The 23105-nt window shown below is 48.5% G+C and overlaps 1 protein-coding gene across 2 annotated transcripts in view; it reads left to right on the top strand.

Moving 5' to 3' along the window:
- MARCHF2 (membrane associated ring-CH-type finger 2) overlaps nucleotides 1-22724 on the top strand; it is a 50127-nt gene extending 27403 nt beyond the window's left edge. The window contains exons 2-5 of one of the 2 annotated variants that reach the window (XM_075903136.2): nucleotides 1912-2141; nucleotides 9682-9877; nucleotides 18142-18351; nucleotides 21791-22724. In XM_075903136.2, the coding sequence (XP_075759251.1) occupies nucleotides 1966-2141; nucleotides 9682-9877; nucleotides 18142-18351; nucleotides 21791-21949 (741 nt within the window). In that variant the 5' untranslated portion in view covers nucleotides 1912-1965 and the 3' untranslated portion in view covers nucleotides 21950-22724. The remainder of the gene's footprint in view (nucleotides 1-1911; nucleotides 2142-9681; nucleotides 9878-18141; nucleotides 18352-21790) is intronic. The other variant, XM_075903137.2, reaches the window with a different exon arrangement.
- Nucleotides 22725-23105: the final 381 nt, after the last annotated feature.

Here is a 23105-nt window from a genome sequence, read left to right as displayed (position 1 = left end):
AGAAAAATCAGATGGGGACTGCACAAGTGAGAAACAAAAAAACTCCTAAAACCCCAACCCTCTCTCAGGTGGCCCCCAGCTGAGACACCTCACTCCTCTGGCATTCCAGTCCCAAGGGGGGAAAGGAAGGGACAGGGAGAACTGAGGTTCAGGGCTTCCCATAGGTTGATCTGAGGAAGTGGGTCTGGCCCACGAAAGCTCATCATCTAATAAACCATCTTGTTAGTCTTTAAAGTGCTACATTGTCCTGCATTTTCCTATAGGTTAGATTTTCTTTTCTGAGAAATTTTATGGACCCCTTAGGTTCTAAAGTGGGGACAAAAATAAGGGGTTCAGGGTGTGTGAGAGGGCTGACAATGAGTGGAATAGGGATCGGGTGCAGGATCTGGGAGGGAGGTGGGGGGCAGAATGGGGAGAGGTTGCGAGGTCTGGGTGGGACGTAGGGTGCAGGAGCAGGCTGGGTGTAGGGTGTCTGGCCAGGGGGAGGGAGCAGGAACAGATTGGGGGTAGGGTGTCTGGCTAGGAGGGAGGGTGCAAGGAGGGGACTTGGGTAGGAGTTGGACCTCCCTGGTCTGGCACCCTCTGGATCTGACTGGTCCCAGATGAGGGATTTTGTGGACCAGGAAAGGTAATTTCAGGGCTCCTGGTGCCACTTCCTCCCTACTAGGCTTCTTTGCACCTCCATCCCCTGCAACCTAGCTGAGCTGCCCACCCCTGCTGGTTCCCTGCGCCTCCTCCACAATCCAATGGAGCACAGCACCAGTTCCCTGCATCCCTTCGCAGCCGAGCTGAGCCCTGTTTCCCTGTACCTCCCCCCAAACCACACAGACCTACTGAACCCAGCACTGGTTCCCTGTCCCTCCCTCCTTGAGTCCAGCCCCAGGTTCCCGGCACCTCCCTTCTTCCGCAGCCCAGCTGAGCTCTGTGCTCCACACCTCCCCCCCAGCCCAGCTGAGCACGCACCCAGCACCTCCCACAGCCCAGGTGAGCTCCCTGCCCAGCCCCTACCCTCTGGAGGGGGAAGGGAAACAGCAGCGTGCAGCCGCTTCAGGCTGCAGCAGCTGTTTCCAGGACATTTTCAGTGTTTATGGGGGCACTGGGAGATGAGATTAAAATGTGCAAATATCCTGGATTTTATGGGGCATATGGTCAGCATAGGCTGTGCACTCCGCTCCCACCCCAGCCTGGCGCCTCCCTAGCATGGCACCCGGGGGCAACTGCCCCTCCCGGCCCCCCCCTTCGCTACGCCTCTGACTTGAAATCTCAGTGTGGAATGGGGATGGCTTTAACTAGACAACAACATATGTTTGTGTCCCTTGTCTACATGAGGCTTTACAAAATGTTAGCTATCACACGCATCACACATTTAAATCCTACTCTACACATGGCCAGAATGGCCCCATAGGGTTCTCTGATTCATGTCCCATCCTCCCCAAAGGGAATGAGAAGGCCTCTTTGTTTGGAACCTTAATGTTCTGTTAAGGCAGCCTCGCAGAATTCTACTTCTACCTCTCACGGGCAAGTACAGGCTAGGAAACTTAATTAATAGCTTTTCCTTATCACAAGGGTGGGCAAAGTAGGTTTTGTGCGTGGGCCAGTAAGGACAAGCATGCAAGGCTCTGTGTAGGGTGCCAGTTCCCATGTTAGCAGGAAAGCAAGGCACCAATAGCGCACTTAGTGATGCTGGGGACAGAGCGGAATCACTAGTGACTGTGTCAGGCTTCCTTGGCCCTGTCGCCCATTGATTCGGTAACGAAGTGCGTGTGACAGACTTGTGTAGGAAGGTGTCTGGCCAGGGTACTGTCTAGTGCAGGAGAAGGGGGAGCGGCTGGCGGAGAGAAGCCAGCTGGAGCTTGAACCAGGAGTGACGTGACCTAGAAACCTCTTCATCAGCTTTGTCTTATTTTCCAGGCCTATCATGACTCTGAGATTCAGTCCCTGAAGAAGTAGGTGCTCTTTGTTGCCATGACGACAGGCGACTGCTGCCATCTACCTGGCTCACTGTGCGATTGTCCGGGCAGTGCTGCGTTGTCTAAGTCGGTGGAGGACTCTGACATTGGGCGACCACAGTATGTCACCCAAGTGACTGCAAAAGATGGCCGGCTGCTCTCCACAGTCATCAAAGCCCTGGGAGCACAAAGGTAAAGATGACACAGCTGATTGGTTGGTGCATCAGCCCTCTGTTCTTCACTATGGTTGTATCTCATCCCGTTTTCCCAGGCACCCACTGGGAAGCTAACGCTGGAGTGATAGCTGCTCAGACAGATGTGTCCAGGGAAATAAAAACATGGAACCCAGTTCTAATCAAATACATGCAGTTAACTAGGTGCTTGATGTTCATTGCTTCCTAATCAGTCTACTTAGAACTGACTCTGCCTGGGCCCTGTGTGTTACAGCTGGCATCAAATGTGGCTGCAGTGAAGGTGTGACATCCACCCCCCAAAAAGCGATGGACTGGGCTACTGTGATGATTATTTAAGCCCCAAAGAATACAATTAGGGATGTTAAATTATGAATAATCAGCTAATTGAGTAGTCAGTGGGATTTCCATCTACTACTTGGTTAGCCGATGGGGGGTACTCACTACCTCCACTGTGGCTCTGCAGTTTAAAAGCAGTAGGAGCTGGATGGCTCTTACTACATTTAAAAGGCAGAGCCACTGTACCTCTCTCTCCTGCCCCCTCCCACCATGGAGACAGTGCTGGGGGAACTAGCTTTTAAGTCAGCTCCACCCAGCACCGGCTCCTACTCCCCCCTTTGCTACCTCTGATATAGAGGCAGCAGGGGGAGAGGGGGAAATGCAAGTAGTCAACTCGACTACCCGATAAGCCTAGGTTTATCAGGTAGTCAGCTATTCGACTATTCTTTTTACATCCCTAAATACAATTTCTCCTCCAAGAAGCCTGTGTCAAGTGCACATGTAGATTGTATAGTGCCCTTTCTCCCTGGCATATTGGAACTGGAGGGCACTTCCATTTCATAGAATCATAGGGTTGGAAGAGATCTCAGGAAGCCTTTGAGTCCAACCCCCTGCTCTAAGCAGGCCCTATCCCAACCAGGGCTGTGTCAAGCTGGGACTTAAAAACCTCCTGGGATGGAGATTCCGTCACCTCCTTAGGGAACCCATTCCAATGCTTTGCCACTCTCCTAGTGAAATAGTTTTTCCTAATACCCAACCTAGACCTCCCCCACTGCACCTTGAGACTGTTGCTCCTCAGTCTGTCATCAGCCACCACTGAGAACAGCCTCTCTCCATCATTTCTGGAACCCCCTTCAGGGTAGTTAAAGGCTATCCATCCTCCCTCTCTCTCTCTTCTCTTCCTTAGACTAAATGAGCCCAAATTCCTCAGCCTCGCCTCATAAGTCATATGCTTCAGCCCTCTTACCATTTTTGTTGCCCTCTGCTGGACTTTCTCCAATGCATCCACATCCTTTCTGTAATGTGGGGCCCAGAATTGGATGCAGTACTACAGATGTTGCCTCCCCAATGCCGAATAAAAGGGAATAATCACTTCCCTAGATCTGCTGGCAATGCACCCCTTTATATTGTTAGACTTCTTGGCTACCCGAGCATACTGACTCATATCCAGCTTCTCATCCACTGTAATCGCAGGTCCTTTTCTGCAGATCTGCATCTTAGCCAATCAGTCCCCAGCCTGTAACAGTGCTTGGGATTCTTCCATCCCAAGAGCAGGACTCTGCACTTGGCCTTGTTGAACCTCATCGGATTTTAGGTTCAATCCTCCAATTTGTTTAAGTCACTCTGGATCCTATCCTGACCTTCCAGCGTATCTACCTATCTCCCTTACGTTAGTGTCATCTGCGAACTTGCTGAAGGTGCAGTCCATCCCCTCAACCAGGTCATTAATAAAGATGTTGAACAAAACTGGCCCCAGTACTGACCTCTGGAGCACTCCGCTTGATACCGACCACCAAACAGACATTGAGCCGTTAATCATTACTCATTGAATCTGACAATCTAGCCAGCTTTCTGTCAACTTTACAGTTCGTTCATTGAATACATACTTCTTTAACTTGCTGGCAAGAATACTGTGGGAGACTCATATCACTATTTTTCCTAAAGTCAGGGACTAGCACATCCACTATCTTCCCCATATCCACTGTCTTTACCTCATCATAGAAGGCAATCAGGTTCATCAGGCATGATTTGTCCTTGGTGAATCTATGTTGACTATTCCTGATCACCTTTCCCTCTTCCAAGTGCTGCAAAATGGATTTCTTAAGGATCCCCTCCATGATTTTTCCAGGGACTGAGGTGAAGCTGACCAGTCTGTAGTTCTCCAGATTCTCCTTTTTCCCTTTTTTAAAAAGATGGGCAATATATTTGCCTTTTTCCAATCGTCCAGGACCTCCCCCTAACACGAGTTTTCAAAGATAACAACCAATGACTCTGCAATCACATCAGCCAACCCTCGGATGCATTAGATCCATCCCCACAAATTTGTGTATGTCCAGCTTTTCTAAAAAGTTCTTAACCTGTTCTTTCTCCACTGAGGGCTGCTCACCTCCTTCCAGTAGTCTGCTGCCATGAGCTGACCTTGTCTGTACAAAGGCAAAAAAAGCATTGAAGAAATTATGGTTTCCAAGTATAACACATGTATGATTCTTGTGTATATGAATATCCCAGTTACTCACAAAATGGGCAGCCAGTATGAAGTGCCTGAGAGCTAGAGAGGATGTTGTGTGTCAGTTGAGACCCTTCATGAGTCTGGATACAATCTAACCACGCTTGTAAAATGTAAAGCTATATTTTTAGAGCGTGTTTACAGTTTTTTTCACATCTGACTTCCACTTTGTCCTCCACAGACTAGATTGTCTTAATGGACCTGTGGGCTTGTTGATTCAACAGTCAAATGGCAGTGAAATGTGCTGAATGTTTTTTTGGTTTTTTTGGGGGGGTGGGGGCCCTCAAAAAAGTTCAAATATGCTGGCTCATCTGAGTCTCCATCTACAGAAAACATTGGCCTCGCATTCAACTCAGCTCGTGATTTGATCAGAGATTTTAATTTCAAATCCTGCCTGAGTGTCAGTTATTCTATTCCATGTCTAATCTATCCATAAACTACAAACAAAGAATTGATGAAGAGTGGAAAATGGGGACTGTGAATATGTGGAAGGAAGAGCTAGTCACAGATGTTGACAAAGCAAAATTCAGTACTTTGTCTATCAAGGCCTGGTAGTGGCCTGGTAGTCTACACTGAGATGGAGGCTGCCATCTTTCTTCTTCAGAAAGAGAAAATACATCCTAGCAGATGAGGTGGATTTAGGGATGAAAACCGTGATCAAACTGTCCTGCGTGTATGCACGTAAGGTAGCTAGCTCAGGTTCAAACAAGGCACGTAGCAGGCCAAGTGGTACTATCTCTCCGGGCTGTATGTTTATAAAACCGTTGTAGTTCCAATGGTGAGGTAGGGAGTCCACATTTTTTCTTTTCAAATACATCATTTGGTGGGAAGTTAATAGAGGATTCCAGCTCCCATCTCTGTTAGACCAGTCGCTACCTCCTGTGGGGCCAGGGTGTCTTCTGGGTGTTCCCTCTTCAGTGGATGTAAGCAGCTGAGGTTGGCCCAGGATCCTTAGCCTAACAGGCACTTGGAGTTGTGTTATCATCTGGTGGGATCTGGTTCAGGACCCCATCAGGATTCAGACTTGGGGTAACATCTTGCCCTTGTGCCCAGCTTAGACCAGGACTGGGTTGACTTGGTCTCCAGACCCTTTTGAGTCAATCTTTGGGCCAGACGGGTGAAGATAAAGTGGACTAGTTGGCCATTATAGAGCACGGATTGGGGTGTTATCATCAGTCTTTTTCTTCAGAGTTAAGTTGTCAACAGGCAGAGTCTATTTGCGTGTGCTTGGCATACCGAACAGGGATTGGTGGCTGTGGTGCGTGCACACCAGGGACGTGGAAACTCGCTTTTCTCCTCACACCTTTCCCGCAACTGGTTGTCACATTGTAAAGTCAGCTCTGCACAGGTGCCCAGACCTGCTGTGGTTTTGCTGGGGCCAGACCTCACTCAGGTCCCATTGGAAGTGGAATATGTGGGCCACCTCATTCCACCCTGTGTCCGATGCCAGTCGGCAAAAGTGGGCTGCATATGCAGCAGCAGCATCTTGCCCCTGTTGGAGCTTCCTGAGGGCAGCCACAGCCATTCGAACATGGTGAGGGTTAGCAGTGCTTGTGAGAAGGTGTCCCAGCTGGTTAGAACTAGACTAATGCTTTCTAGTAGTGGGAGGTCCAGTCCCTTGCCTGTGCCTACCTTGGCCTGTTCAGAAGCCTGGATTCAAGACTTGGGACGTCACCCTGGGTGGGAAACAGCTCATACCTTTAAATCATGTGGATGAATCCAGAGCATAAAAATGTGATAGTGGAAACAAACAAACCTACTACCACAAACCAAACAGCAGATACACTGCTGTGTTGTGCCTTATTGCACCACAAAGGTGGGCACATCTGGGCTGCCAGTCTGTCCCCATCCCGACTCCTCCTTGCCATGGGTTGGGGCAGCCACTTACAAGTGGGAGGTGATGATTGTGCTTTGGCAGGCAGGGGGACATGCTTGCCAGCTCAGAGCCCAGGAAAGACCCTTCCTAAGCTGCGACTGCAACCTGGCCTGGAGAATAAAAGTGGCTGGAGCTGAAGCCTGAGCCAGAGCTCCAGCCTGCACAGTTTGCTCTGGCCTAGGGATGTTAAATATTGGTTGATTGAATAGTCAATTAACCTCATGAATTCTTATCGTTAGTTGACTATTCTATAGTGCCTGAGAGGGGCTGGCAGCCAGCACACTCTGGCCCCACTCTTGAGGAGCCCGCGGCCACTCCACACTGCTGCCTCTGATAGAGATGCAGTAACGCGGGGTGGCAGCGGGCTTCCAGGGAGAGGGGCTGGAGCACACTGGCTGCCAGCCCCGCCTCCAGCCCTGAAATATCTAGCCTTATTTTGAAATAACTTAGTCCACATCTACACAGCAGGCAGTTATTTGGAAATAATGTTGAAATACTGTCAAGCTGGAGGACTTCTTACTCCGACTCCTGCAACCCTCATTGTGTGAGGAAGAACGCTCTGTTTCGAAGTAAGTGCTGGTTAGAGGCTCCCGATTTCAAAATAAGCTCCGCAATTGACGTCACTCAATTTGTGTAGCTTACTTTGAGTTAAGCCCTGCTGTGTGGATTTACCATTGGAAGGGACCAAAGTGCACTGATGTTACAGTGCCCCAGGGAGTCTCACTCTAACCCTTGCAGTCAAGGTTAGAACCAGCCTGCCCGCATTCTGGGCAGCCTGCATCCCATAACAGCTTGTTCAGAGTTAGGAGCCAGTCTGTTCCCGAGGTGTCCGTAACCCTGAGATGCTGCTGTGCTTTGCTGCTTGGCTCAGATACTTGGTGAAGTATGTGAAACGAAAGAGTTGTTGAAAGTAAACTAGGAAGAGATGGAAGGAACTAGGCTACTGATAATGTAGACTGTCCTGCCACAGCCACTGACCACAGGATCTCCTGAAATCAAACAATGCCAGGAACAGTGTGACTGATCTTAAAAGCACAGGAGACAGGTCAGGGCTGGGTTAGGGTTGTTTTTTTATTTTGAAAGCTTTTCAGCTGATATTGTTTGTTGGTAGCCAAGGTGCTATTACGATGCTGATCCAAACAGGATGAGAGTTGTTCACAGATCCCGTTCTGAGCAAACATGAGAGTATTTGAGGGTTGGGGTATCTTTTTACTGCCTCAGTTGTTAATTCTGCTTACAAATGATCTGAGCCATTTTTCCATAGCCCCATAACTGGACTTGGTGCTTGAATGAAATAAGACACGGCCCATGCCCTGAACAATTGTACTGTACTGTAGATCAGAGGAAGGGCACAGAAGCAGGGAGAGCCAAGATACTGCTATGTTGTGCAAGAGGCTTCTAAGCTTTGGTGGGTTTGTTCACCCAAGGCCTGGCTAGGACAAGGAGAGAGGAGGAGCTGGCCCAGGAGTTGAGCAGCACCAGGTGGGATTGGAAGGAGAAGAGGGTTTGTGGCCTCTGAGCAGGAGGTGAGCATGCCAAGTGGCTGGAGCAAGGTGGTGAGAGTGGCAGAGCACAATTGACGATGTGTTTCCTATGGCACATACAGTGCCCTTGGGAGCCCTGAACTTGGTGTGCAATTGGCCTGAGATGGGCAGCTGAGGGACTTCCTAGTGAGCAAACTGGCATGGGCATTGTGTGGAAAGGGAGACTTGCTTCAGTGTCAGCATAGCCTGTGTAGGACAGGGCTGCACCCCCTAATTCTGGCAGCATTGGAGAGTGGTGCTGACCCTCCCTAGCCCCTGCTATTGTTAGCCAAAGGCCCTGACCTTCCCTCTCTCTATCAGAGAAGCTGGGTACAAGGTGGCACCTGCTGCCTCCTGCTCTCCCCACTCCCTGTCTCAGAACCTGTCTATCTTGGGTGTTTTAGGACACCCAGGCTCTACGTGTCTGTGGCATGTGAGTATCCTTCCCTACCCATCTGGGGCACAGGATTTCTTGTGTCTGTAGCAGGCTCCCATTTCAGCAGCAATAACCTTCCTGCCTGCACATTCCTCCCTGATGCTGATTCCATTAAACACAAACCCTGCCTTGGAGCATTATTAACCAGCTGAAGGCCTTCTATTTACAGGCTGTACTGGAGCTCCACCAAGAAATCCTGCAGCAGCAGAGGGCTAAGAGCCTTCGGAGCAGGACAACAGGCTAGGACCTAGCTTCCTACTCTCCTTCTTGCCCTCATCTGGAATTGGGAACAGTACCGTGGGCTTGTGTCTCTGATCATCTCTCCTCCTTTTCAAGAAGAGCACTTTCCTGCCATGCCGCTCCAACCTCTGCTATTTGGCATTTTCCTCCACTCTTGATCCCAATATGTCTGTCTTAGGTGCAATTTCAAACCCCTGGGGATATGGTTAATACATTGTATTATTACTAAACCGCTGTCTGTGTGCAAGGTGCAGCCTCTCCCAATGTGTAGGAAGAAATAACTGCTAATCCCGCAACGTTGGTGACTTGGTATTATACATGGACAGTGCACAGATGGAAGGTGGAGCTGGCTGCAGTGCGGTGGACAGAGAAGTTTAGTATGCTAGTAATTTATTGGATGCTGCTTTATTTATTCACATGTGACATTTTACTGTTAGGAGCCTGGCTTCTGTTTTTATTTTGACTGCAACCTTGGACTTCAGGTCTTGCTGGTCTTGATCACGCCTGTGTTGGAGTGGGAGGGGGGAAGCAAGTGGCATCTGGGTGATCTGATCTTTAATATTGCAGTTTCATGACTTGAACGATTGCTGAGCTGAGACCCTAATCTCCTTGGTGAGCTATTTCTGTGTACAGTGTATGCTTTAAAGGGAAGACTGAATCTGTCTTAATCTGGTGCTTTTTAGAAGCTTCCCTGGTGCCCAGGTAGCTGTTCTGGACTCTGGTCTACTGTAAGATTGCTCCCTCATTATGTACTAAGATGTAGAGCTTAGTAACATCCTTGCTGTTATTGACGTGTCCCAACTGTGTCTTTTCAAAGCTGTTTCTGCTGCCACCACAACAGTTCCCCCAGTCTCCAGCACAGTAGCATTAGCATGCCCTTGTGGACATGGTGGGATGTGTATCTGTGTTCCCTGCCCAGTCTGACAGCAGTTTCATCCCATTATTTGCCTCTTTCTCTAGTGATGGTCCCATCTGTCGAATCTGCCATGAAGGTGGAAATGGGGAGGGGCTGCTTTCTCCCTGCGACTGCACAGGAACATTGGGGACCGTGCACAAGAGCTGCCTGGAAAAATGGCTCTCCTCCTCCAACACTAGTTACTGTGAGCTCTGCCACACTGAATTTGTCGTGGAGAGAAGACCAAGGCCACTCACAGAGGTACCACTTCCCTCCTGCTTGGCTCTTCATATGTTCTTTTCTTTACCCTTTGAAGGAAAATGACAGATGTAATGGCATTTAATCCAGTACTCTGGGCTACTGTCAGGTCTCCTGGGCCATACATTCTGGCTATCTGTAAAGCTTTGTATTTAGCAAAACATGAATCCTCTCCTGCCTTCAGTGTTTTCTAAAAAATTAACCTTGAACCTGCATGGCTTAGTGTAGGTCCTACATCTATATGAAACAGTCTTCTAGGGTCACATGGAGGATCATTCTCAACCAGAGCTGTGTTTTGGATATAAAAATGCTCTGACATAGTAACTTGAGCTGTAAGAAATCTATGAAAGAGCAGAGTTCGTGACTTTGGACTGCCTGGGAGTTGGCTGAAAGTCAGGCGTATTCTCTAGAGGAGAGTTGGAGAATAGGGTGAGGTTAAGAGATTTATTATTAGCCTCTTTAGAGGCAGACACAATTGTGTGAATGAGGTGGCCAGAGAACTATAAATTTGCCTTTATGGTAGAGATTGCAAACAAAAATACTGTGGAAATGCAGAATTGATGTTTCTATTTGCCCTGTTGGCCATACCTAGGTATAATTCTGTTGTCTTGTACGTGGTGTTCCCTTTATTAAATTAATGCACAGTGTAGCTTTGAGTAGTGTCCTGACGTGGAGCGGGTGGACCTGTACACTGCCTAAGGATGTTAAAGACTAGTCAACTAGTTGACTATCCGATTTCCCCCCTACTCCGCTGCCTCTATCAGATAGAGGCAGCAAAGGAGTCGGGGGAGAGGGAGTACCTCAAAGAGCAGCGCTCACAGCTGATCCCGGGATCAGCTGTGCAACGCTGCGGCGCGTGGAGCCCGAGGTCAGCTGCTGATCCTGGGCTCCAGCACCGCATTCCCATGGAACCCAGGATCAGCTGGGGAGTCCCTCACTGACCCCAGGTTCTGGGGAAATGCTGCGCGGAACCTGGAGTCAGCTGACCCCGGCTCCTGTGTGGCATATCAAATAGTGCAGCATGGAGCCTGGGATCAGGAGGGACTCTGTCCCCCACGGCCCCGGGCTCCATGCTGTGCCGCCACTTTGAAATGCACAAAAGCCCCCACTGGGGACTTTTGTACATTTCAAAGCTGGCTCACCACCTGCAGCCTAGAGTCAGGGGAACTTCCCGTTGGCCCTGGGCTGCACAAGGCATTCTGCATTCCCCTCAGCAGGGGCTCTTGTACATTTCAAAGGAGGAATGCGGAAGTGCCTATCGAGTAGTCCATGGGAATTCCATAGACTACTCGACTAGTAAATTAACTGCAATTTAACATCCTTATCGCTACCACTCCCCCTACACTGGCTGGAGAAACGGCAGTGCAGCAAAGCGCTTCTTGAAGGCTTTTCCTTGCTGCTCCAGTTGGCTGTAATTGTGGCCAACAGGAACTGCAGGGGGCAGTACCTGGGAGCAGTGGGGGACATGGAGCCAGGTACAGCCCTGGGGAGCTGCGACTGGTAAGCATTCCAAGTCTGCTTCCTGGCAGTCCCCTCCCTCACAATGAACTCCTCATTTTTTACCCCACCCCAAAGCCTAGGCGTGCCCACAAAATCTTCTAGCCTAGGCCCCTCTAGGCTCTGGGGTGCAAGAGCAGTGTGAGGAGAATGTGGGGAGTGTCTTTCCAGGGGCGACCCATGAACCTAGGCAAACTAGGTAGTTGCCTAGGGCGCTACTGGCCCAGGTGCCTGATGATGACGTCATGGGGCGCCGGGGCACCCCGTCATTATGTCACGGCCATTGATGGCCGTGCAGGCAGAGGCACTGATCGCGCCTTCCACCTAGGGCGCCAGCTGCCGCAGCCGGCCTCGGGCCACTGCTGTGTCTTTCTGCTTCTCAGTCAGGGGCCACATCAATGAGTTTTGCTTCTCACTTTTGTGTGGCCTCTGACTGATTTTTCTGTGGGTCAGTGGCTCCCAACTCAAAAAGGTTCCTCACCCCTGAAGTGAAAGTGCCTAGAACTACTTTGAACCAGATGCTTCTACTTTAGTAAAATCATGTCAAGTGCAGACAAAAGGCATAGTTACTCTGCAGGCTTCATCTTAGAAAACACAACTAGTATTTCAGCTATTCAGAGAGGTTTTTCAGTAACAAACAGCTAACCTCTGGAATAAAGGAGTTTACTACTGATCAAAAGAATTATTTGCTGTAATAGCTTGGTATCAGTCTGCTTGTGTGTCTGCCGCCTGTGAAATGTGTTTACTCTAATGCAGGGCTACTCAACACGTGGGCCATGTGCGGTTCCGCGGCCCATTTGTTTGCGTCCTGCGGTGCAGTTTGGGTTGAGATGCCTTTTAGTAGTTAAATTCCTGGACTATTGATGCTTGTTAAAAGTGCTGTCCTATGGGTGGAAATCGAATAAATATTGCATTTTATTCATATCACCAGAACTGACTTAAATGGGGCTCTTGTGTTGTGTAATGTTGCCTTAATCTTTGTATTCCTGCCCGTCAGTGTGAAGGAAGCTCTTTACATATATGTTTGCATGTACATGCAACCACACTTCAGTTGAGGCCCCCAGCATGTGCTGTGGGTGTCATTGTGACCCTCGGGCTTCCAAAGTTGAGTAGCCCGGCTCTAATGGGATGCACTGCGATGTCTCTCTCTCTGGCCTCCAGGCAGAGCTATGTGAGACGAGTTATTCATTGCTAAGTCTGCCTCCTTTCTCCCGAGGGGGCGGTCTTCAAGATGCTGCTGAGTCTGTTTATATTGACATTGGCAGCCTTTTCTGGGCAAACTTCACTGTTCTTCATGGACTTCATTAATCTCGCTGGCTGCTGCTTACTAACAAAGCCGAGTGTTATTTCCCTCCCCTTTTCTGACTGTGGGGAGCTCAGGGGAAAGGGTCCACCAAAATACTTTGACATCTGTTTTTTCTTTTTGTAAACTGTTCAGTCTTTGTCCTTTCCCCCCATTTGTGCCTGAGCTGTGTCCTTTTTCCCTTCCTTGTGTCTCAGATTCAATGAGTTTGTAACTGTATGTGATTTCTCTCCTGTTTGGAGCCCTTTGTGTATCGGAATATGTCTATAGTGCTAATTGGCTCCTCCTTATTTTAACTATTAATTTAAACATCTTAACATCATTTTAACCCTGTCCTATCCTCCACTGCAGTGTTTTTAAATTAGGGCAGTTTTTAGTTGGCCCAGCTACGTGTTATTAATAGGACATGACACTGAGTTGATTCTTGAGTCTGTGAAAGAGCTGCTGGCTGCCAGCCTGCTCCAGGAATGGATGATCGCCAGTCTCCTTTGGTATAACTTGCAGCCCCAAAAGTCTTTGGTAGTGCTGCCTCTGTCGAATAACTCACCCCTGTCCCTGGAAAGCTTGTGCTCTTGGCAGTGTGACCTGCACGGAATAGTTCAGGTTTCCGGGTGTAACAAAGCAGGTGTTGGTGCTGGGGTTTGTCAGATGTGCTGCAGACTTCACAGCACCAGCTGTTGGCAATCACAGTGACAGATCTAAACAGCCACCCAAAGGTATCTTGTTTTGGGATAAAATCCACCCTGAACCATCACTAGTCTGTCTCCAGCCCAGCTAAGGTCTTAGGATCTCAGTAAAAGACAAATATTTAAGTATGTGCACTTCAATAGCAACCTTTTAAATTCCAAAACTACTTTCTCTTGCCAGTCGCCCTTGGGCCATACATACTTTGACATTCACACCTTGTTCACATATTTATAAAATTGCAAACTAAACTCTTGTAGATCCCTGTTTAGAAGTGTATGAAGCAACCTAAGGAAGAGCTCTGTTTCTGTAACCTAGGCGGTTTTGCCCTCCAGCTGTATGTCTGTTGTTGTATGTGCTGTATTCCATTGCAAAAGGGCTGCTTTTATTGCATTCATGATACTGTAATCTTTTGGACGGGTCACTTTGCACCGTATTGGAATTGCTTCCATGTTTGTTACATACAGATCTGGGCTTTGCAGTTGGTATATCCTTGCATTCTGTCTTTATGCCATAGCATCTATTGTTAATTAAAATCACTCTGAGTGTTTTCACTGGATGGAAATGTTTAAGAAACAGTTTTCACACACCCTTTAATTATCTGCTCTCCTTCTCAAAGTTAAGTCATTGTATTGAAGTAACCTTGCTGTGACCTGTTAATTATATGATAATTCAGTCTTTAACTAGTCCTGTTAACTGATCAGATTCACCTAAAGTAGTTTGGGGTTTTTTTTTGTCTTCCATGGATCTCAGTATTTTTGATACCATGAGTTTGTCTTGCAGTTTCTTTCCTCTTTCTGTGCCAGTGGCAGTGTATTGCATGGGCCTGCCAACGGTGATGATTCGGGGAGCCTCTATATTGCTGTTGCATTCTGTTCAGTACTGTGGAGTGCCTATGGCTGTGTGTCCTCTACTGCTGATCCAGCTTTATGCATATCCTGCTCCAGCCCAGGCACAGCGGTCGTCCTTAGAACCCAACAGCCACCTATTCAGGGAGAAGCTGCTTCTTGCTGCTCGTCTTCTGGGGACGTCATGACATCAGTAGACCATTCCGAACCACGGCAGGCGGAGGTGACAAAGCAGGGATTAGAAAGGAATCCCAGAGGGATGATAGAGCCATGTAGGAAGTTTGAGGCAGGAAGCAATCCGCCAAGGTTGGAGAAGGCAGGCTCGGCAGAGAAGGCTCCGGTTTTGAAAACACAAGCCGTGCACTGCAGCAGAGAATCCTGGATGCCCCAGAGGACTCTGATCCCAGGCCAACAAATGTTCTGGAGTGGTAAGGAACAGGAGGCAGAGACATTCATGCAACTTATTTTTGGTCAAATCAATGCATTTCTTAGATTGGTTAAAGGACAGCATTAGAACCCGGTGCCTTTGGTGCTTTACACCTATCCTGTGTCCTTAAGGAACGTAAGAATGGCCATACTGGGTCAGACCAAAGGTCCACCTAGACCAGTGTCCTGTCCTGTAACAGTGGACAATGCCACTTGCCCCAGAGGATGTGAACAGATCAGGGAATCAAGTGATCCCTCTCCTGACATCCATTCCCAGCTTCTGACAAACAGAGGCTATGGACACCATTCCTGCCCATCCTGGCTAATAGGCATCAATGGACCGATCCTCTATGAATTTATCTAGTTCTTTTTTAAACCTTATTAAAATCCTGGTCTTCACCACATCCTCTGGCAAGGAGTTCCACAGGTTGACATTGTGCTGCATGAAAAAAACTTCCTTTTATTTGTTTTAAACCTGCTAAAGACATGATCTATCTGTCCAGAATACCCATATGGCAAAAATTCTGGAAGAGGCAGTGTTGAAACTACAGTGGGCGTCTGAAGTGTTAATATGGGCCCTGGGCCACTTGGGCATAGTTCTCGGGCACAGTTCTTGGGGTGGATGCTAGAGAGGCTTTGCACCATGGTTGTGCATAGGGACCTCAAGTCGAGGCCAGTTCCTGGACTTTGCTGAGAAACTAACTAAAGGCTTACATGCCAGGGATCAAGCAGCTGAAGCCCCTTTGCAGCAATCATGGAGCAGCCAGGTGGGAGTGTTGTCCTGGGCCTGGAACAACAGCTGGAAGATTTTACATTCTTTTATTTTCTTTTCATGCCAGAAGCTTCCAGTCAGTTTCAGAACTAATGTAGCTTCCTTCTCTGGTTCTCTGCCGTGTTCCCTTCTAGTTCTTGCTGACTTAATACAATGTGACCTTCTTGTCCTACAGCTCTGTCCTTCTCTACAGATGCCCAGGTTTCTTGTCACCTGTTCTGTAGACCCTCTGCTTGCTCCAGTGACTCTTCCCAACCCATCTCCTGACCACCCCTTGCAGCCAGTCTCCTCCACTCCTTTACTCTTCTCTGCCTCTTTCGTCTCACAGGACAATCATGCTTTAGTCTCTCCTGAAATATAAAACAAAACCTGCCTTTCCAGCTACGACCTCATCCTCCTTCTTTCTTTCACGTGAAAGCCCTCTGCACACACTTGACAATTGTTACCTGGTGTTCCTTTCATCCTAGTCCTCTCCCCCTTCATTCCATTGAAATCGCTCTTACCAAAATCTCAAGCAATCACTTCCAAGCTTAAGTTCAGATCTAGTACTTCATCCTCCTGCTCCTTTACCCGTCCCCTGACTCTGACCCTAGCAACTATGCTCCTCTTCTTGAAAACTTGTTCTCATGGGGTTTCCAGCCCTTCAATGTGTCCTTTGAAGGATCCTTTTAAGGACTTTAAATGGAGTAACTTACCATTAGAACAACCTACCAGAAATCATGGTGGATCCTTCATTTCTGCTAGGTTTTAAATCAAAATTGGATGTTTTCTTAAATAGCTCTACTCTAGGAATGATTTGAGGGCAGGTTTATGGTTGGTCTGATGCAGGAGCTCAGACCTGATAATCCTTGCAATCTGTGACTCTTGCCACCATCACCACCACTACCAACAACAACTTTCACTTCAAGCATCTGAGGAAGTGAGTTGTATGTCGTGAAAACTTGTGCCGTAATAAATGTGTTAGTCTCTGAGATGCCACCAGACTCCTTGTTGTTTTTATCTGGTGAGTGTCTCCTGGCCTGTAGCTCTTGCTTTGATGATGCCTTGGCGTCTGTCATGCAATGGAGCTGCGGATGGCTCCTCACAGAATGGAAGTGATGTTGACTTTGAGCATTGCCAGGGTGATACAGGGGTTTCAGCTCTTTTGCCCACAACGTTACCTCTGCAAATAGCAGAATCCCTTCCCCCGCCTATGAGGCTAGGCTAAAACCAGGCACGAGAGCAGTTGGGTCCTCGGGGAGGCTTTTCCTAGCACATGGAGCTTCTGGCACAGGGCATGCTAGGCAAGAAGGTGCATCGGAATCACCTTCCCTTGACTGTACTTGGGTTTCCAATGCTCAGTAGTCAACCTGCCCTTTCAGGCAAGAGGCTTTTCAGTCCCATCCTACATGTTCTGGTATTCTCCTGAGTTATTTCAGCAGGGATTATTCCCCTCCAGTTTGCTGCCTCTGAGGTGATGACCCATGGAGAGTGTCCTGTCTGGGGTTAATCATTCCCTAGGCAGAAGGCTCTGGCTGACCATTGGCAAGGCACTGGGCCACAGAGCCTAGGAGAAGCCCAAAGTGAAGCAAAGTCCCGAAGAGCTTCTGAAAGGCAATTCTATTCACAGAAGGTTCCAAAATTTGGTTTCAATAGGAACAAACCCCCAGAATGTTTAGATTCTCCAAATGGGAATGGCACCCAGCTCCGGGCTGGTGGGCTATAGACTGGGAGCCCCGGGTTGCCAACAACCCACCAGGCAGGTTGCCGCGGTATCAAGTGGGGAGGCTGGTAGAAAGCCAGGTAGGCTTCTCTCAGAACCGTATCAAGTTCTGTCAGACCTTCAGCAAAACCAAACTGTCCATGGTTTTGTCAGACATTTTCTAACCAGCTCTGCTGCGCTCTGAGGGTGCGCCTACACAAAGCCATGCAATTTGTGCTACGCAAACTGTGTAGCTTATTTGGAGTGTATTTTGAAATAACTCGCTACTCTGGAATGCCCCTTAACCCTCGTGGAACGAGGGTTACTGGCATGTCAGAATAAGCTGCCCATTATTTTGAAATCTATTTTGAAATAACAGGCTGCTTCAATAGATGTGTAATAGTTTATTTTGGGATATTTCCAGTATCCCAAAATAGCTCTGCAGTGTAGATGTACCCTAATTGTTGTGGTATGTTGGAAACACTCTGATTCAGCACCTTTTGCAGGCTGCATTTGCTCTCTGATTCAGTGAAATAAATGTCTTCTGCTGGTAGGGTGAACAGCAATCTTGCTTCCTCTCAGCTCCCTTCCCTGGCCCCAGAGCCCTCTTGGTTGGATTTCAGGCCTAACACAAACCCTGTAACCCAAGAGCAATGAATCCTGCACAAAGATGCTGGCCTGTTCCCATTCTTAGGTTACAGCAAGCAGCTCTTAGGCAGATCTGCACTCAGCTCTAAGGGGCCTTGTCTGCCAGCAGCAGCCTTCCCTTCATTGCTATGTCTGGAGAGCAGCATTCTGCTTTGCGTTTTCTAGTCTGGCATGCCTCTCTGCACAGGCAGATGTGGTAGCACCTCGTAGGCTGGGTTAGTGTTTTCAGCCAGATTCTATGAGGCCCCATGAGGAGTTGCAGTTGTAAAGCCCCAGGTTCATTTATAGGATTCCCTTAATGAGAAGCAAACACGCCACAGAACAGTGGCTCCTATTTTGCTCCCACACATTGGGATGGGTTAGCTCTTGTGCTGCTGCCTAATCGCCTCTTTGCTCCACTTCCTGCAGTGGCTGAAGGATCCTGGCCCTCGTAACGAGAAGAGGACCCTCTTCTGCGACTTGGTGTGTTTCCTGTTCATTACTCCCCTGGCGGCAATCTCGGGTTGGCTGTGTCTCCGTGGTGCCCAAGATCACCTGCAGTTCAACAGCCGGCTGGAAGCCATCGGACTCATAGCACTTACTATTGCACTTTTCACTATCTATGTCCTTTGGACACTGGTGAGTGAGCTGCGCCGTGCCGTGCAAACAATTCTGTGTCACCTGGTACGTGAGCCCAGGGCCCAGTTGTGAGTTATCATCCCTTGTGCCTGGAGCTCAGTTGTGGCCGAGTCGGCAGCTCTTCGATAGCTGCCCAGCCCAGAGCAAATTGTGGGCTCTTCCCACGAAAACAAATAAATGACATTTCACAATGTAACTTGCTGAGGCTATTGCCAAAGAGTTCCTGTCTGTGCCTGCCAATTCACTGCTTCTCAGCAGGTGTGCAGCGGAAGTCAAAAAAGCAAATAGGATGCTAGGAATTATTAAAAAAAAAGGGACAGAAAATAAGACACAGAGTATCTTACTGCCCCTTTATAAAACTATGGTATGCCCACATCTTGAATACTGTGTACAGATGTGGTCTCCTCACCTCAAAAAAGATGTTTTGGTATTAGAAAAGGTTCAGAAAAGGGCAACTATAATGATCAGGGATTTGGAATGGGTCCCATATGAGGAGAGGTTAAAGAGACTGGGACTTTTCAGTTTAGAAAAGAGGAGACTGAGGGGGGGGATATGATAGAGGTCTATAAAATCATGAGTGGTGTGGAGAGGGTAAATAAAGAAAAGTATTTACTTATTCCCATAGTATTAGAACTAGAGGACATCAAAATTAGTAGCAGGTTTAAAACTAATAAAATAAAGTTCTTCACATAGCGCACAGTCAACCTGTGGAACTCCTTGCCAGAGGAGGCTGTGAAGGCTAGGACTATAACAGAGTTTAAAAAAGAGTTAGATAAATTCATGGAGGTTAGGTCCATAAAAGGCTATTAGCCGGGGGAAGGAACAGTGACCCTGGCCTTTGTTTGTCAAAGGCTGAAGATGAATGGCTGGAGACAAATCGCTTGATCGTTGTCTTTGGTCTACCCTTTCTGGGGCACCTGGTACTGGCCACTGTCGACAGACAGGATACTAGGCTAGATGGACCTTTGGTCTGACCCAGTATGGCCCTTCTTATGTTCTAATGACACTGGACTGCATTAGTAGGAGCATTACCAGCAGATTGAAGGAAGCGATTATTCCCTCTGTTCAGCCTGCTGGGGCCACATCTGGGGTATTGCTTCCAGTTTTGGGGCCCCCACTGCAGAAAGGATGTGAACAAATTGGAGAGAGTGCAGGGGAGGGCAGCAAAAATGATGAGGGGGCTGGAGCACATGACTTATGAGGAGAAGCTGAGGAATTTGGGCTTATTTAGTCTACAGGAAAGAAGAGCGAGGGGGGATTTGATATCAGCCTTCAGCTTCCTGAAGGGGGGTTCCAAAGAGGATGGAGAGAGGCTGTTCTCAGTGGTGACAGATGACAGAACAAGGAGCAATGGCCTCAAGTTATGGTGGGGGAAGTCTAGGTTGGATATTAGGAAAAACTATTTCACTAGGAAGATGGTGAAGCGCTGGAATGTATTACTTGGGGAGGTGGTGGAATCTCCATCCTTAGGGGTTTTTAAGGCTCTGCTTGTCAAGCCCTGGCTGGGATGATTTAGTTGGGGTTGGTCCTGCTTTGGCCAGGGGACTGAACTAAATGACTTTCTGAGGTCTCTTTCCACCCTAATCTTCTATGATTCTCACATGCCCTTTTGGTGTAGTGTGTGCAGCATGGGCCGTAGAAGTGGACAGACCAAGTCTGACATTAGTATGGTGACTGGTATGGTTAGTGACGTGGGGAGAGAAGTAAGCCCAGCTTTTCTGTGTCTTCCTGCTTTCAAATAAGAAATATCCCAGGATCTCGGCACTGGGACAAGCAATATTGTGGATAAAATAACTGTCCGAGACCACCTTGGAGCATAGGACTCTGCACTCCGGCCAGCCTGGTCTGGCTGTGTGATATATCAGCAAGAGCTCGTCAGGAGCAGCATTGCCATGGCAAGGAGGAAAAGGAGCATTAGCCTGTAGAATGGTCTGTGGGTCTCCCCTCTTGGAGATTGATGGGGTCACTGACATTCAAGTAGGAAGCTACCAAAGATTTCATAAAAGTTCTAAGAAAATGGCCAGGGGCCACAAAATGCTCTGTCCAAAAGTACGACCCCGCCCAACTGGCGGGAGCCTGCCCTCCTTTTCTCACTGGAGAACTTGTAGCTGTGAGTCTCTCATAGCAGAGCAGCTGAGTCTCACCAGAAGCACGCAGAGTCCGCTATTTAATAGAGCACCCCGACTGCTGCCTTGAAAGTGGCTGCTGCTGCCAAGGGAATCCGGAGCTGCCACTGTTTCTGGGCTCTCTGCCTCAGGTGTGTATGGGACGCTCAGGGCATTGTTACTGGGAACAGGTTCTTGCACACTCCCCACTTGCCCCTCTCCAGGGCATGTTGAGAATCGGTCTGCAATTGGCATCTGAAGGCCAGGGGGCACGTTGTATCTGCCTAACCCCACTTTCTAATGCTTAAAGAAGTGGCCAAAGTCTGTGGGATAGTCCTCAGCCTTCTTTGGTTGGAGCCTTCCCCTCCACACATGAATTCCTGCCCCTTTTCTTCACTGTTATGCCTCTCGCTGTGTTGTGGTTCCTCTGTTTTCTGTTCAGTTTCTCTGTGGGTTTGTGGATGTGGCTCTTTATTTAGTTTTTGTTCTGTCTCTCCGTCCCTTTTCTGCCCCCCAAACACACGTGCTCTCCGCTGCCGTATGCCCCAAAGGGAGAATATTGAAAGTGGATAACTGGTGTTCACAACTCTAGGCAGGCCCTCACAGGTGTGTTCCACTCCCCTTCAGCTTTGGAAACCCCCAGTCTGGGGTGAAAACTTAGCCCTAAACTCCCTACAGCCTCCTGCTTTGATAGTTTGTGGAGTCCCATGTCCATTGTCCCAGCCTGTGTCAGGGATTCCTGGTCCATTCAGTCACATGACCTGGCAAGCATCACGTGCTTCCCTTCTGGATTCCAGCTGAGTCCTGGGCTCAGCTGCAGGTCCCTCTGGGAGCAGGGCTGTTTGCAGAGGGGAAGGCCAAAGTGTAGTCATGAAAACAAGTTACTGCAAGAGCTTCAAAACCCCTGGGAGCAAGCTTGGCATTGCCTGCCTGTGGGACGGTCCTTCTAACCCCAGATCGAGTGCTCGGGGTCACTTGCACTGGTGCAAACCAAACCCAGCAAACTCTAGCCCAGGGATGTGCTCTCAGCAGCCCCACCTGTCTGCATTACAAGTTAGGGACAATTTCTGAAACTACAAAACCCAGCAGAACCCAAGACTGAATTTGCAGACAATCAGCGTAGTCCCTTAACCAAGGCCTGAAGTGCTATCCTAGCCCTGTTGGCCCAGCTTGGCCTCCTGTGGCTTCGGTGGGGCGTGACAGCAATTTGCAGGGCAAAGGAAGGCTGCTGTCAGGTCTCTCTAGCTGGTCCCAGCTTTGTTCTGTGGGGTCCAGCCATTGTGTGCCAAGCCTAGGCAGCTCAGTAATCAGCCTGATGCTTTGTTGTCCCTCAGGTCTCATTCCGTTATCACTGCCAGCTGTATTCAGAGTGGAGAAGGACCAATCAGAAAGTCCGCTTAATGATTCCGGACTCCAAGAGCTCTCGCCCTGTTCAGCATTCCCTGCTCTCCACCCAGCTCCTGAAGAAGACGGCAGATGAAACAACTGTGTGAATTACCCCCTGCCAGGCATCCTCCAGTGGAGCAAGGTGAGGACCAGAGTGGCTCTCTAGGAGCGTCGGCAGAGAAGCAGATCGAGCTGTTTCCTGGGGACAAGGCATGTGGTGGCTGCAGGGATCTGGCAAAGCGATCATCCCAACACAAAGGGACTTGCTCTCAGCGCCAGCAAACAAACAGATGATAAGCATCTGGCTGCCTGCAATGGCCCTAAAGGGCTCTGAGTCCAGAGACAGAAGGCCAGAAGTGTTTATCTGCCAGAATTCTTTCTTGAAACAAAATACATTACTTGGGGAAAAAAATCCCTCTATATATCTATATATAAATACTATTTTTAATGGCCATGCATATTGTGTTTCAGTCCTTTCGTGTGGATATAGACTTGTTCTAAGCTTCAGTATAGAAGCTGGCAGCCTGATCTCATTCAGAGGTTGACTCTATGCCATGTCTCAAAATGAGCATCTAAAGATCCTTTCTCATTGGACATTGCTAACAGTCCCGGGCTCCTTTGCACTAAATGGATTTTGAGATCATTGCAGCAGGTTTTTGCCTTTGTTTTCTGTTGTGATGGTATTGTACTTATGAGAAGGTTGTGTGTGTGTGTGTGTGTGTTTAATAATGATTATAATCCCAGAAGGAGTAAAATGATATTATACCAAATGGAGACATTTTGTATTGTAAAATACTGTGATCTTGAAATTTCACAATGTTTCAGAATATGAAAACTCTCACTTGAAACTGTGAGCTTATAAAATATGAAATTATCACTTTATTCCTGCTGTGTTCACCTGTTGGTAAAATGCTACTCCTGGGGCCATAACACGGTGACTGACTCCAGGCGCTAAGAGGGCATGAGTCTAAAAATCAAAGCATGGGCCAGAGACAGTCCTTTCAGGAGACCCTTATTTGCCTAAAACTAAAGGCTGGGAGAGGAGCTGGGGCCACCTCCTAAAGAGTAAAGTTGGGCTCTGGGTGGCTAACGTCTCCCTTTTGTGTTCTCTAAGATCAGCATGTGCATTGGGAGGTCTAACCCAGGCTCCCATTTGCTCCTGCATGCACCATACTAGGCACATGCATGTTCTGCATCCTGAGTAGCAGGGAGGGGCCAGCCTCAGGTCTCCCTGCATCGTGGCTATGGTGCTACTCTTTAGAG

This window comes from Pelodiscus sinensis, chromosome 32 (genome assembly GCF_052426305.1).
Source record: "Pelodiscus sinensis isolate ZL-2025 chromosome 32, ASM5242630v1, whole genome shotgun sequence".
Lineage (NCBI taxonomy): Eukaryota > Metazoa > Chordata > Testudines > Trionychidae > Pelodiscus > Pelodiscus sinensis.
Note: the sequence above shows the minus strand (reverse complement) of the source record. Positions and strands in the feature narration are given on the sequence as shown.